We start from the raw sequence: 14,820 nt of genomic DNA on the forward strand, positions 1-14,820 counted from the left end.
GTGCGTGATTATGTAAAAACCCAACCTACTGAAGGAGAAATAGACTTTTTTTTAAGTTGCTGGCCCATTTATTGTAATTTATTTGTGGAAATTTAATAAAATATTTCCATGAAAAAACTAAACTGAAAAAATGCTATACTTACTTTGTTCATTCTAGATCATTTTTCACCAAATTTATTAAGATAAATGTGAAGGGTCTACAGAGTCACATGAAGCTCCAGATCTCTCCCCTAAAGAGACCATTTATCCTTGCATTATTGTCATATTTGAAGCTATTTAACCCCAATTAGTTTTCTATGCACCCACAAGCATTTAGCAGCTATTTAAAAGCCTATTCAAAAGGAACAAACATAGCCTTGGGCTTTGCTACCCACTTTAATGTCACTAAAATATTACCTTACACTAAGCAAAGGCCAGATGCAGAAAGGGGGAAGATGTCTGAGGAGCTCACAAAGAAGATAATTGGTATAAAAAGTTAAGATTTAATATCAAGAATATTGCAATAAGAATCCTGCATCCAAATCTTGTGGAATGAAACTCAAAGCTGATGGGAATCATAATCCAAATAATAGGAGAAACATTGAACCATTGAAAACCATCATTAATGGATTTCACTGTCTGACAGAAAAAGACAGGAGACCCAAGAAAGACACAAAACAGGGGCTGCATCTGGCTGAAAGAGCTTTGAATCTGTGCATGGCACGTCAGAATAACGAGGTAATTTCAGGTAGTGAAAAGTAATTTCCCTGCTGGGATGAATAAAGTAATTCTATTCTATTCTATTCTAAAGTTTCCTTGGTTGAAAGGTATGGACCTTACCAGAGGGGCCGCTTTTCATTGGCTGATGCCCATTCTACGTGGTCACGTGCGTGGCCGTCTCACAAACACACCGTTAGCTTCCCGTTAGCAAAGTACAGCATAATGGCAGAACTGATACAACTTCTACACCTTGAAGCCTGTCTGCTACACAGTCTTACGTTAGCTAAACAGATCAATATCCAATGTGTCTGTATCTGACATACACTAAAGATTTTATTTTTAGCAGAAAAGGCTTTGGACTGAATTGTTACTCGTGTTAGCCACTTTAGCACCAAGTACAGCTAGTCAATCAACCATCGCTGTGTTCAGGTAAGCGCTGATTAATAATCGAGAAATAAATATCAAGCCTGGAAACTTGGTATCATAATGAACTGAATGTTATGTTTTTAACGTAATCTTTGCTCGTCTTGCGGGGCGCAGGCGGTTGCCACGGTAACAGGTGTGCTTAAACTACAAAGAGAGAGAGAGAGAGTAAAAAGGTAGGAGTGGTTTTGAGCTTCTGGTCCCCCAACAAGTTAATGACCCAAAACATGAATCTAAAATGACTAAAAAAGCTTGAGGAGAAAACACTGAACTTCTTACATGAAAATATGCACTATGAAGATGTCAAACTTTACATTTGAGAAAGTGTGGGAAATAGTCACAAAACATTATAACGCTCAAAATCAATTCACTTCCTAATATTTAAAGTTAGTACCTGTAAACAAACCACTTCATACAATTTTACTTGAACCATTGTGTATTAGTGTTAAGTACTTTCAAATACTATCTACAGGGTTCCTCTCTCATTTTAAGTCACTGCATTTTATTATCTTAAATCTTTGTATTAAACTCAATTACTATTTACTGTTATACATTATAAACCCCGATGAAAATATAACAATTTTAAGCGACCTTCTGCTGGAATTTTAAATATATTTTTTTACTCATAATACAACATTTTCTTACAGAAGACAATGAATAGATTACAGACAATTACTTTAAATTGCCAGTAGTCAAGGCAGGTACAAAGTGTCCCCTTTCCAGGGAGGACATGTTCATTGCAAAATCTCCCAAAGCAGACAGGACCAAACCTCTAAATTGGAAGGGGCAAAATAATCAGGACCTTCTAAAGTCAGCAGATCACTTAATGGCAGTGATAGCTGCATAAGAAATCACAAAGTTTTATTTGTATTGAGTAAGGAACTAAAAAAGGTTCTTTAACTGGTTAGTCTGTATTTTGACTAAACAAATGATCCGTGTAGACAGTCACCACTTGGCCATATGTTCTCTTCCACAGTTGGCACCTCTAATAACAAACTTCTCAGTGTGGGTGGCTCTCCAGCATTTACATAAGACAGCAGTTTAAAGTCTAGCTGGGAGATATAGCTAGACTTTTCAGAGGTCAAATAAACGGATAACGTGCTCGATCTGAAAAGCCTATGATTTGGCTTTTAGTTAGGAAAGGTTTCTCTGTGATCTTCCCACCGTCTAGCCAGAATCATAAACACACCACAAGATGTATTAGTGTAGGGCATCACTCAGAGACAAAGGTGGCAAAAGTATGAAATGAGTAGAAAGAAAAAAGTGAACAAATTGTTGAGAAAATCTTGGAAACATTAAGTGCACGAGCACCACTCCCTCACAGGGTATCTCAGATGTTTCAAAAGAGACTTATATTATCTTTAAGACTTTGGGTTATTTACCCATTACCCATACTAATTTTCGCACACTTTGATGTACTCAAACATTTCAAAACTAAACTTTGACTCAGGCCGAGGCTGATTCTAACACGCCGCTAACAACCGCAGGTCCATGCTGAGACAGACAGCTGTTTTAAGTTGGGCAGAGAAAGAGACGAGCGACAGAGACGGAGATCAATGAGAAAAACAGCTGACTGAACAAAAGGATTCTCCTTTCTTCGAGGTCTAAAGGAAGAGGAGGCTCAGTCGGAGAGCCTACTGTTTACTTACAGTGTTGAAGTTCCAGCTCCTCTTGAAGGAAAGTCTCTTTTTGAGACTCATTGTTCCCTGGTCTGTTACACTAGAGGCATACAGGCAGAACCTCTGTGTGTGTGTATGCGTGTGTATGCGTGTGTGCATGTGCTAATGCATACCTGAACATTCCCCACCCAAAAACTCGGCAAACCATGTCTGTACAAGTTGGAGAAAGGGGGAAGAAAGGGAGGGTGAAAGAGGAAGAGACTTGACAAGGTGCTGGACAAAAAAGAAAAAGAATGAAAGAAAATTCAGAACAAGGAGGGGTTGGGGGTGCTTTCGAAGAGGGAACGAAAGCTTTTCTTATTTTGCAGCTGTTGCTATGGCAACCTGCCTCACAATACACACGGTCTCTGTCAAAAGTAGCATGAAGGAATCGGGAGAATTAACCCCCATTTATTCCCGGGCGCAAAATCCACACTCATTATTTAGAAAACGCAGAGTGGCTTGCCCCCGCTTGCTCCTTTGTCTCCAGTCGGGGCGCTCTCAAAGGCAGAAGAAAACACTGAGTCAGTTTAAATTGAGACCATATGAATTTTTGTTCAATCTAAATGAAAGTTGGGTAGGATCACAAGCTGAACTCGAGCCTCGTTATCCACCGTCGCGGAGCTTCCCTCCTGCAAACCCAACGGCAGTCGTGTCAATTAGTGCTTTCTGCTCGCAGTTAAGCACACATAGCAGCGAGATCTAAATATATACACATTTTTATTCTGAAATAAGTCATTCACTCCACAGCAGGACTCTCCCACCACATTTCCTAAAAGTCTGCATGAGGAGCAGTCTCATTTTGAAATAGGCCTGTGGCGTTTAGGATGAGACACTGAACTTGTTGAACATGTAAAAACTAGATGTGATACAGTGTTTATTAGAAGCTTTGCTTATTCTCAAGATGATTAGATTTCACCACAGCTTGGGAATTAGTGGAAATGACTGCATTTATAGCTAGAAGCATGGAGTGCCTTGTTGATCTCAGGAGTTGATGTGGGTAAAAGAATTAGTACAAAGAGAAGCAAAACAAAACGGAGGAAGGACATGAATTATGAGTGTTAATGAGGACAATTAAAATGAAAAACAAGCTTTTAAATTAAGAGATATGTTGTTAATGTGACCTTTTAATCGCAAAACAACTAGACTAGATCGTTTCCATTGCTAATTGTGTATTTATATCTCAGTCACAGGTAGATTACATAAAGCTGCAGTATGTAACTTTTGTAAAAAATAACTTTTTATATATTTGTTCAAACTTTCACTCTGTTGTGACAGTATGGTATGAGACAGATAATCTGTGAAAGAAACCAAGCTTCTTCCTCTGCTTTCTCCCAGTGCTAATTAGAAACAACCAGTCAGAGCCAGGAAGCGAGTCTTAGCAATGTCAGTCACCCTCTTTGTGGCGCTGTAAATAAAAGATATAATAAAAGATTCGCTTTACAGCGAATCTTTAAGACGGTGACACCCAATTCCTCAGAAAAATTTTCATTTAAAGAAAAAAAAAAGATTTATGGGATAACTTTCATAGTATCCTCTATCAATCACAACTTTGTCCTATTAAATTAATTCAGACCCCAAAGTTTAGCTTCTGCTTAGACACCCTGGTTAAAAGGTGATCCGTTTCATATTATACTGTCAAAACATAACAATAATTTTAACAAATATGTAAAAAAACACTTTTTTAAAGAATCCATTTGGTGGCCTTAATTTCACAGTAGATTGACAGGAAAAAGGTATAGACAGGGTGAAATAAAAGTCAACGGGCTGGGACTCAAATCCTTGACAGCCACATCAAGGACTGGGAGCCTCCATACATGCGTTGTTAGTTCCCCTACGCCAAAGCTGTGTCCACATTTTCTTTAATATAAAAGTTACATTCTGCAGCTTTAAGCTTGTAGTGTTATGTCCTAAAATGAAAAGAACTAGTATTTATTGACACTGTTTGAGTCATTATAGGATGTATTTTAAGTATTTTATTTAGTCTGAAAAGCTCAAAGTTTCAAGTTTCAAGTTTGAAAAACAGATAGAAAGCAAATTGTTAGTTCTAGTCATACTAAATTGCCTGCACTGGTGACTTAAAAAAAAACTGTTATTTCTTAAATCAGGACTTCTTTTACCATGATTAAATGTACTAAAATTAAGCTGCAGTTTTTTATTCTACACTTCTCAAGGTGGTTGTTTTTTCAAAAGGCTTCCACACATCTTTATCAGGTGATCAATACATGTGAAGACTGCTGTGTATTTTGGTATCTGAATTCCCCGGCAAGAACCAGCAGAGTATTTTTTAAACCATCAATGCTCAGCCCTTAAGATTCCTACACGTCTACACAAAAAAGGAAATGTGCTTGACTCAATCATCAATGTTTCCTACGATTATAAGTGTTCACACCTCCACAATGTTTCAATGAAAGATAAGGGCCGCAGACAGTTTAATGTGCGTGTGTGTAGCTGCACTATGAATAGAACAGCGAGCATCCTTCCTCATAGTCACGATCGGCTGCAGCCAACGGGATTTCAAATCAAAATTTATTAAATGCAATTGCTGAGGAGTCACTGTGTCATCCTGCATCCCTTTAGATGGTACAGCAGTTTCAAAGAAGAACCACCCACACAGAGATCGTCTCAGAGACCTTCCGCTTTGCTGTAAAAACAAGTCGAGCAAAAATGTACAAATCCATTTTTTCCCCTATTTGATAGAGGACACAACATCTTGCTAGATAGCAACACATCGCCCAGCAGCTGAAGTTCTTAAAGCTCTTTTGCCAACACAATTTCACATGTAGGTCTCTGCACTTGAATCCACACTGAAAAACTGTTGCAGTCTTGTTCTGACAAAAGAGAAGACTTCCTATTTTTGGTCAAAACGTAGCCTTCGAACAGCTCTCCACCTTGACGCGTTGAAGTAAAAGAAGTTGAGCTGAAATTTTCTATTACTTTCAGGGTTTCCCCTCTAAAAGAGGCTACAAATTTACAAAGTCAATTAGTATGCCTTTGATGTGCCCTAGCTGCAGCTGGAAGACTTTATAATTGTGAATTGCACTAGAACAGCTCCTGGTGCTCCGGAAAGCTCTGAGTCTAATGATCCCACTGTGTACTTGAGGCGAGAGCTCAGTATTGTGACACAGAAAGGGAATGGAAATGCTTTCATGTGACAATAACGTCTGTCATGTAGTAATTGGAAGCTGAACCCAGCAGTGAGCTGAGTCATCAATAACTGTAGTAACATGAATCTCCAGACACTGAGCGGCCCATTTCCGCCCTGCAGGTCTGATTTTGCCCTCCGACCTCCATCACACAGAAAGCCGACTGCTGCAAGGTGATACATCCAACAGTAGCAAACGTTGTCGTGACAGATCGCCGGTAGCAAAGCAACTTTTTAGCTTTACTCCTTGGTGCTTGTGACATGTGATGGCCAAATCCATGGCCACACTCTGTCGGTAACTCTTTTTATGCACAGTTTATTTTTTCATACAAACACAACACTTTAGTTTCAATAAAAACATTTATTAGTTGATTTGAATGCATTTGTTCTATTTGTTAGCGTGCACATTTAGTTAACATATGTATTTATATCATCTTAAAATTAATTTTGTTTGCTTAAGATTAATTCTGTTTGTTTTTCCCTCCGGTACTTACCTGCCTTGGAGTTACCAGACAAAGGATGGGGCCAGGGCTCAGCAGGCTTACATGCTGATTGGACTGCACCACTAGTTCCTGCTGGCAGGGGGAATTTGTAGTTTCTTTCTTTAGATAAGTTTTGTATTTAAGTAAATATTAGTATTTAAAGTTTGATATTTTTGATTTTCAGTTTTGGGACTTTAGTTTAGCCAAACTTAGCTGTACTGTTATTTGTTTTGTGTCATTTGTAATGGTATTCTGTTTAGTTACCCCTATTGTGTCTTAATTGGTCTGATCAGCCAGTATATAAACCCCTGTGTGTCATTTCTTTGTTAGGTCAGTTATGTTTGTTTGTGCAGCCAGTTTGTTTACATTTTTTGCCTGAGTTCAGTTTTGTTTCTTTGACCTCTTTTATGAGCTCAGTTTATCTTTTGTTATTTATAATCTTTGGGTTAAAATAAAAAACCCTATTTTCTAATATGTCCTGTGACTCCTCCTGTTTTTAACTCGGTCCATCACATGACATAACATACAAAAAGTGAGCGCAGAGGCTCTACTTGATTCAATCGATTCGTGAAACAATTCCAGACAGTGTTCCTGACATCAATAGTTAGTGGTTGTCATAAGGCTTAATTGCATGGTAAGTGCTCCGCTGAGCAGTCCTGACTGCAAAAAGGCTAAAAATAATCAAGGTTTGCTATCTGTGGAAGCAGATAATCTACCCCCAGAAAAAAACAACAAGAAAGAGCCAACTTCCTTTGGAGCGAGGGAGAGTGAGGGTGCGGTAACTGATAAAGTGGAAGACACATTTCTTTCCAGATCATGCGAGGATTGTGAGGAAGCAAAGGAAATGTAGAGGGTTGGGAACTTTGGAAGCTCTCGATGACAATATTTAATCTTAGACTAACATAATTAATAATCTATCGTGAACACCTGATAGTGTTAATTTGATTTTAGAAAATAGACAGTCAGATTTATTGTTTTTTTATCTGGGCAAATCAAACATGACAATAACGTATGCATCTGATTAGGCTTACAACGCTAACGAACCTGAAAAATGTATTCTTACTTCTTTTTTTTAGTATTTTCTTAGATTACAATCTCAAACGTGCTTCTTTGGATTTCATGTGCTGAATCAACACACAATGACTCAGTCAGATTTATTGGTGAGCTTCAGTGAGCATCAATATCAAATCTTGCTTCAAAATATGAATTAGGCTGAGGTCTGAACTTTGACTAGGCCTCCAGTATTTCTTTGAGTATTGAACAGAGTTTAGCTTTATCAATCTTCACATTAACAATGACAAGATTTCCTGCCCTTGTTGAAGAAAAGCATCCCCAACCATCACGGAGATGCCGTGTTCAAGGTAACAGGCAGTGTTTGTTTTCCACCACACAAAATGTTTAGCAATTAAACTAAAAAGCTGTATTGTGGTCTCATTTGTCCAGGGCACCCTGAAGAATAATAAATCAATAATTTAGTAATATTGTAATATTGCTATCAGTGTTTGCCTCATTATATCAATACATTAACTAGTAAATGTTTTGTTGTTTTTTGTAAAAACAAACAAATTAAAAGACTTAATTTATTTTTGCACTCAGACTTTGAAATTGTGATTTTGGGATTATGACTGTGAGGGGAAAAAAAGGTTGGTTCCAATAATACACCCATTTTTGATCGGGGTTACTAATATTCTAATATTCACAATGTGAGAGGAGGCAATGAAAAGATATGCGGAAAAAGTGGTACTGTGGTATACATCACTCATTGTATCAGATTACCTGAAAAACTCATCTAAACTAATTGCCTTCCTGAACAGATCCTCTTTAAAGTACCTTAAAGAAGCTGAGTGTCCACATGTCTGGCGCTTGGCCATGACTCATGTAAACACTCCAGACTTGCATAAAGAGACATGGCTTTTCACTGTAATCCCTTCTGCGAGCAAATGGGTTGCTCACAGAGGTGCGTGGACGATTTGCATGCAAACACAGGCCGACGTCACACTATGTTTCAGCTCTAAATCCTTCCGATCGTCACTAATCTACTGCCTGTTTCCCAACTCGCCCAGGTTCGGCACAGCAGATGGTTAAAGCTCTTCCTCTTTGTCCGGATTAAACTGGAATTATCATAATTTGCGAAGAGCATTAGGCACTTGTTGCTGAAAATAATAGAATAGAATAATTCTTTATTGTCCTTCAATAGGGAAAGTTAGAATAAAAAATAGATGAAATAATAAAAAAAAGGCTGACAATGAGAAGCTGTGGTTGCTATTCAATAAAAGAAGAGGTGAAGTCTGTTCTTTTTGCTCCTCAGTTTGCTGCAGGGTTTGTAACATAAAGCTTTAGCCCATATCAGAACTTCTCAGACTCACCTCAATGTAGGGTTTGATCCTAAAAACCCCTGAATACCTCTGCCTGTACTTGCATAGCCTGTAGAGACATACTCAAAATCTTAAAAACTCAAATACGAATCCAGCTCTATGAGAAGCATATTGAAGGTAGTGTGACACCCAAAACAAGTAAGAAACAAAAGGCAAAGTGGACCTTCACTACACAAATAGAGTAACTTCAGAGGGAAAGAAAATGCACTCATCACGACCCCTCCCACCACAATTTATTATGGCAGAGAAAGGACTGTGCTGGCAAGAGCCTGGAGGGTCTGAAGTGGATAAACCACATGAGATGCCACCACACCCTTGTTGTCCCCTTTCTTAAACCCCTGCAGAAATGGACTTTCCAACCTGAACCCGACACTTATAATTAGCTCTTTTTTAGCCCCCACCCCATCCTCACCGTTTTCCACTGAACTAAATAAAACTTGGTGTAGAATGTTTTGATAATCACGGGTGCATGGGTACGTTTGTTGTGTTTTGGTGAGCGCATAATATGAAACAGTATCGACATTCTGAAATATTTACTGAATGTTGCTGTAGTGTTACCAAGAACTGTTGTTACTGTTTACTTGCGGTGCAAGTCTGAGTGAGCTTGCTGCCAAATTATTTTGGTCATGGAGGAAATCTGAGTTTCCTCCATGACCAATAATGGAGGAATTGGTCATGTTCCAATAAAATGTTTCTGTTTAACTTTGCTTTTCAGTGCTTGAGGTAGAGTGGCCAAATTTCAGGTGGAAAAAAAGATGAAAGAACAACAGATTTTTAGTGCTGTAACTCTCTTGTTGGCATACCTGGAAAAAGTGAGTAAAAAATACTTAAAAACTATTATCTTTTAATGCGTTCGCAAATGCAGTACTGTTTAGGTATATTCATTCAATTGGAAAAAATCCAAATAATGAAATAATAGTTTTTAACAAAACCACCAGGGTCACTCGTATTGACACTACTAATTATTCTGTAATATAAAGTGTAAAAGGTGCATTTTTGTAAGTTGCACGGTACTATTTAAAAGGTGTCAAAATACCCAGGAACTCTTATTTAGCAATCTGTGACTTTCTGTTTTCCTGGGCTATAAATAAGAGGTGACACAGTGGGGTCACTTTTCTTCTCTTTCACTATATGCTGTACTGTGACTTTAAGTTTATTTTGTCGCCCTGCATTGAGCAAGCTTGCTTTTGGACAGCAGTCTTCGCCCATAATATTCAAGGCATATTTTAAGTTATTTTAGATCTTTAACACTGAGCTCAAGCTGAGGTGGTCATGCCTTATCTGTGACTGCTCTAAAGAGGAGCTGCTCATAGCTCATAGATCTATGCTTTTAAAGTTTCACTTCTGGCTCTCAATTTAAACAGAGCCCAACATTTGAGTCCAATTGAAATAAATTCTATTTTTATTGTTCAACATTTTTGATTATTTTAATCATCTGGTTTAACGTACCTCCTTCTTGTTGCTCTTGAGGTTACTTTTATTGTGGTTCCTGTGCAGGTCTTTTGAGCTGCATTTCTGTTTTAAAGTGTATTATAAATGAAGATGATACTGACAAATGAAAGAGTGGCATCTTGGGTCACAAAGGTTTGAGGGTAACGGGCTATGTTAGGGTTAAAAGTAGTGTAGCATTACATAGCTGCATTTCAGCTAATTTTTATTACATCTGAGAAGGATGTGGTTACACATGGTATGTGTTGTGAGAAAAGGATGACAGGGAATGACAAGGGAACACATTACCAAGACCTTTTTATTTAACCTACAAGAGGAAGATGTTACAGAGGAAAGTGTGTGTCAGTGCTTCTGGGCCAAGCTGCTGTCTGAACTATCCAAGTTTATGACTCCCACACTATGAAGTAGACATGACCTTGGAGCTGATTCTGCAGCATCTTGTCCTGAAGCCAATCAGCCATCCCCTCAACTCTGCACAAAGCAGAAGCATTTGAAGCAAACATGTTTTGGCATTAAAAGGGGAAAAAAAACGTCAGCAGTGTATAGTATGTCAGACATGTCTACACTGTAAACAGGAATCCAATAAAAAGCCTTCTAAACACATTCCTTGTTGAGCAACCTCCACACCCTTGGCAGTAGAAGTATTGTAGAAGTACTAGTGAGGAAGGTAAACAGACGGTGAAGATGAATCACTTAGAGAAGGTACAGTTATGGGTCACAAGGAGGAATCAGCAGGATGAGTGAGTATGAAGGGCAGTGTTGTTAACGGGGGAAGAAAATCCTGAGTGTCGAAAGATGATGTCATGGCAATGGTGAGAAATGAGCCAAGAATGGAGAAGCAGCTTTTCTCCATCTAGAGATAGTGAGTATTTTCCGTGGCTATGGTTTGGTCAAACTGCAAGCTCAGCAAAACCACATCCACATCTGTTCAGCTGATTACTGAATGTAGAATATTCATACGCTGAGCACCTGGACAGTTAAATACCATCTAACCAACTCATGATGTGTTATTGTTTTTTTTTTTCCTTCCAGTTTGGATAACAACTGAGCAGGTTTATGCAACAAAATATTTTCAAGGGAAGAGGAAAGTGGAAAAGAGGACAACAATGGAGACATTTTGAAAATGTCATCCCTTGGGGACACTTCATGAGCAAAACTGCCCCCCTCCCAGAGCTGGCCGTGTGATGTCAGAGAGATAAAAGTGTCTTGTTGGCCTGAATCTACCGCTATCTAACAAGATGAAGGGAAGTCTTAATATAATGAAGTGTAAAATCACACATCAACAAACAAAACAAAACAAATTACATTTTTGTTATTGCAGTGTATATTATTCCTTCAAGTCCTTAAAGCTCTTTAAAACCTAAGGAGTGATCAATCATTATGTGACCGAATTGCTACAGTACACTGAAAAAAATTATTTCTGGAGGGTATTAAATATTACTCAATTAAATAATTGAACAAAGTTAATTGAACAAAGTCTTTCTCCAACGATGACGTCGTAGCTTCATCTCTCTCTATCCCCCACATGCGCCTCACTCTGACAAATTACAAACATGGCAGCATTCTATGTTTGTTGTACTGTTTTGCAGCAGTGTTTCAGTGCCACTAATTGGCCAGCATAATCTTTTACGAAAATTTACCATGTTTGTCTGTGTGTAAATATAATCGCTCATTCAACCCTTATTCTCACATTTTTAGGGTGCCCAGCGCAGTGGGGCCAATGTAATCTAAAATCAGTGAAAAGGCTTGTTATTAAAAATGTTTCTGCGTCACAAAAATTAAGTTTGTATATGGTATATATCCAGTTTAGCCACAGCACCAATGCTAAAGTCAATATTGCAAACAAACTCAGGTCCTTGACTGTAAGGAAGCTTTAAAAAGTTATTGATCAGGGAATCACTGTTGGGATTGGTTGTCAGGGAAAAAGGTTTTCATTTCTGTCTTACATGTTCACATGTAATCTTGTTAGAACAGATCTAAAAAGGTTTGCATAATGCTTCAGCCAATACTGAGCTAATAAGGTTACAACTGCTAGCAAGCTCAGGCGGGCATTGTTAAAAATACGCACAACCTTGCTGTTTTTGGAAGGAAAAATAGTTGTATGTAAAGTTCATATACACACAAAAACGTTATTACGCTTTCAGTAAATGCCATAAATTAAGTCAGAGGAAGTACAGAAACGTAAGACGCTGTTGAAAAGGGAAGTGTATTTTCTATGCATTATCAGTTATGAAGTTCATTCAGGCTGTGAGGGAGTGAGATCACATTTATGGATATAATATTCTCCAAAGGAAACACAGCTAATCTCTAAAGATAACCCATTATTGTGCTAATCAGTAAGACAAGATGCTATGGACAAAATATATATAGTCATATGTAATAAATTAGTATATGTGATCAGTGGAGGTTCATATGTTTCATTTAAAGAATAAAGTTATTAAAACAAATTAACTTTTTAACAATATTGTAAATTAGTTTTTTTTGGAATTTGCCTGATTTATTCAATTGTCTTTTAGTTGTTAAACTTGCTCCATTTCAACTCAAATCTAAAAATCAACTAAAATCCACCCCAAAAAAGTAAGTCAATTTTTACACGTCCACATCAGTTTCATAGCTTAAGAGTGCAGTGCTGCTAAACTGGCGAATTAAAGCAGGGACATGCCTACACAAAGCAAATATGGGTAAGGTAGAACCACAGGCAACCACTTCAAGTTAAAACGTAACTGTGGCTGCAGCGTGATCACAGCTCAAAACAAAGCCACTAAATGTCACAGCAAATTTAATCCCATCTGACAGCAACAACCTCTGCATCTCTGTGTCCTTCACACTCAATGGAACTTGTCTTGGTGCTGCCAGCTGACTGCGAACAGGGTCATTTCTCAGGGCAAGTGCAGCAGAGCGCAGTTCATTCAAAAGGCCATGTATTTAATAAGCATAAGCCTGGGTCATAAAAACTTATAAGCGCCTTTAAGTCTCAGGATCTAAATGAAAGTCAGCTTGGATCCTGGTGTATAAAGCAGCAGCACATCCTGCTTCATACAGCAGCACACTGTGTGCATCATACAACACATGGGAGTTCAGCTGGCACTGGTCAAAACATTCCTCTGACAGACCACACAAGCTAACCACTGTATACTGCTACAACAGGAGCCACACAGAGGAGCCCAAGAAGGAAAAGTGTGGAAGATGAAAATGGCATCGACAGACAGGCTGAATGAGAAAGAGCTAAAGATATGACGACTTACAGAGTTGAGAGTTAAAGTTTGCTCCATGTATAGCCCTGTGTGCGTGCGTCTGGCTCGTTTTCAGCGCTGGTCCCTGCGGCTGGTGCATGTAAAAGAGTCCATCCGCTGGATGTCGGCTGAGCGTGTGTGCGAAAGCCTGTGCGCTTCGCAGTGCAGAGAGACGCAGCTGAATGGGGGAGGAGGAGGAGGTGAGGGAGTGAAGAGGAGCCTGAAAATCCTGACAGCTACTGGGAGTTCAAAAGCTCCCTCTCTCCTCCCTCTGATGCCGGTTCCTCTCCCTCCCTCTCTGTCTTTCTCTCTCTCTCTGCTTTGAATGTGTCCCCTCTCCCCTCTGTATTTACCTCCCTCACTGTCTCTGCGTCCTCATGCCTTCTCTGCTACGCCCACAAGATAGATATGTTACCTCCAGGCATGCAAACAAGTGCTACTAATGCCTCCACACTTAAAAGGAGAGGAGACACTCAAAGAGCAAAAAATTGCCCGGGATCTCGCAGCAGGGTGAAAACGGTGTGCTTCCTCTAACAGCTCACATTAACAGATGTTTTCATATGCAGCTATAAAACACCTCTGAAGACAGAGCAGAGTCAGCGTGAACACAAATAGAGCAGCCGACTAATGGTGTCATCTCCGCTGAGCTGAACACACAGTCGTCTGCTGAGTGCAAGCATCTGCTTTGGGGTTGTGAAGAGAAAATACGCTCCTAAAATTGGAGCTCTACGTATAGGAGGATGAAGAGACATCTGCCTGACGAGCTCTGAAAGGTAATAAGACAAGAATGTACAAAGCAGAACATTCTTTGACATGCCCAAACATAAAGAGGATCTGACTAACACTGTGCTGGAAGCTATAGGGGGAAAAACAAGTCAGACAAAAACAGACATGGAATATCAGCCACTTCTCCCTCTACTGAGAGAGAAATGCACAACAAATACAAACAGGTCATATGTGCAGTACACTGTGGCTTCCTTGCAGCAGCCATATTAATAAAACAAAGGGAATTAGTTCGCTCTTTTTAAACAAACCACTGCCACACCAACCAGTAAACAAAAAAAGACTACCAAAACCAGTTTGTTCTGTTCTTGTCTACATGCATCAAGGCTAACTAGGGCCAGAAAGGTCTGCCCTGGAGGGTAACGAGGAATAAAATAGTCTCAGAATGTTCTTGTGAGTCCAGATGCATGCACTAATTCAGAGGTTATCATGTATTTATGCTGACCTTGTCATTCACAACTTCCTGATGGCTTCAGTTTAAGGCTAAGATACAAGGTCTAGACAGGGTCCTGAGCTTAATCTTAAGTCAGGAGTTTAAAAAAAAAAAAAGGTAACGCAAAAGTTCTCCAACTG

The 14,820-nt window shown here is 39.0% G+C and overlaps 1 protein-coding gene across 4 annotated transcripts in view; it reads right to left on the reverse strand.

Annotated features, from left to right (window-relative positions):
• The window catches only part of LOC114157392 (regulator of G-protein signaling 12-like), a 48,332-nt gene that overhangs the window by 25,683 nt on the left and 7,829 nt on the right, over nucleotides 1-14,820 (reverse strand). The window contains exon 1 of one of the 4 annotated variants that reach the window (XM_028038323.1): nucleotides 13,477-13,775. The exons of 2 other annotated variants lie outside the window; for them this stretch is intronic. In XM_028038323.1, coding sequence (XP_027894124.1) covers nucleotides 13,477-13,503 — 27 coding nt within the window. In that variant the 5' untranslated portion in view covers nucleotides 13,504-13,775. Of the gene's footprint in view, nucleotides 1-2,771; nucleotides 2,938-13,476; nucleotides 13,776-14,820 lie in introns of those variants that run through there. One more of the 4 variants, XM_028038322.1, reaches the window with a different exon arrangement.

This window comes from Xiphophorus couchianus, chromosome 14 (assembly GCF_001444195.1).
Source record: "Xiphophorus couchianus chromosome 14, X_couchianus-1.0, whole genome shotgun sequence".
In the NCBI taxonomy this organism is placed as follows: Eukaryota; Metazoa; Chordata; class Actinopteri; order Cyprinodontiformes; family Poeciliidae; genus Xiphophorus; species Xiphophorus couchianus.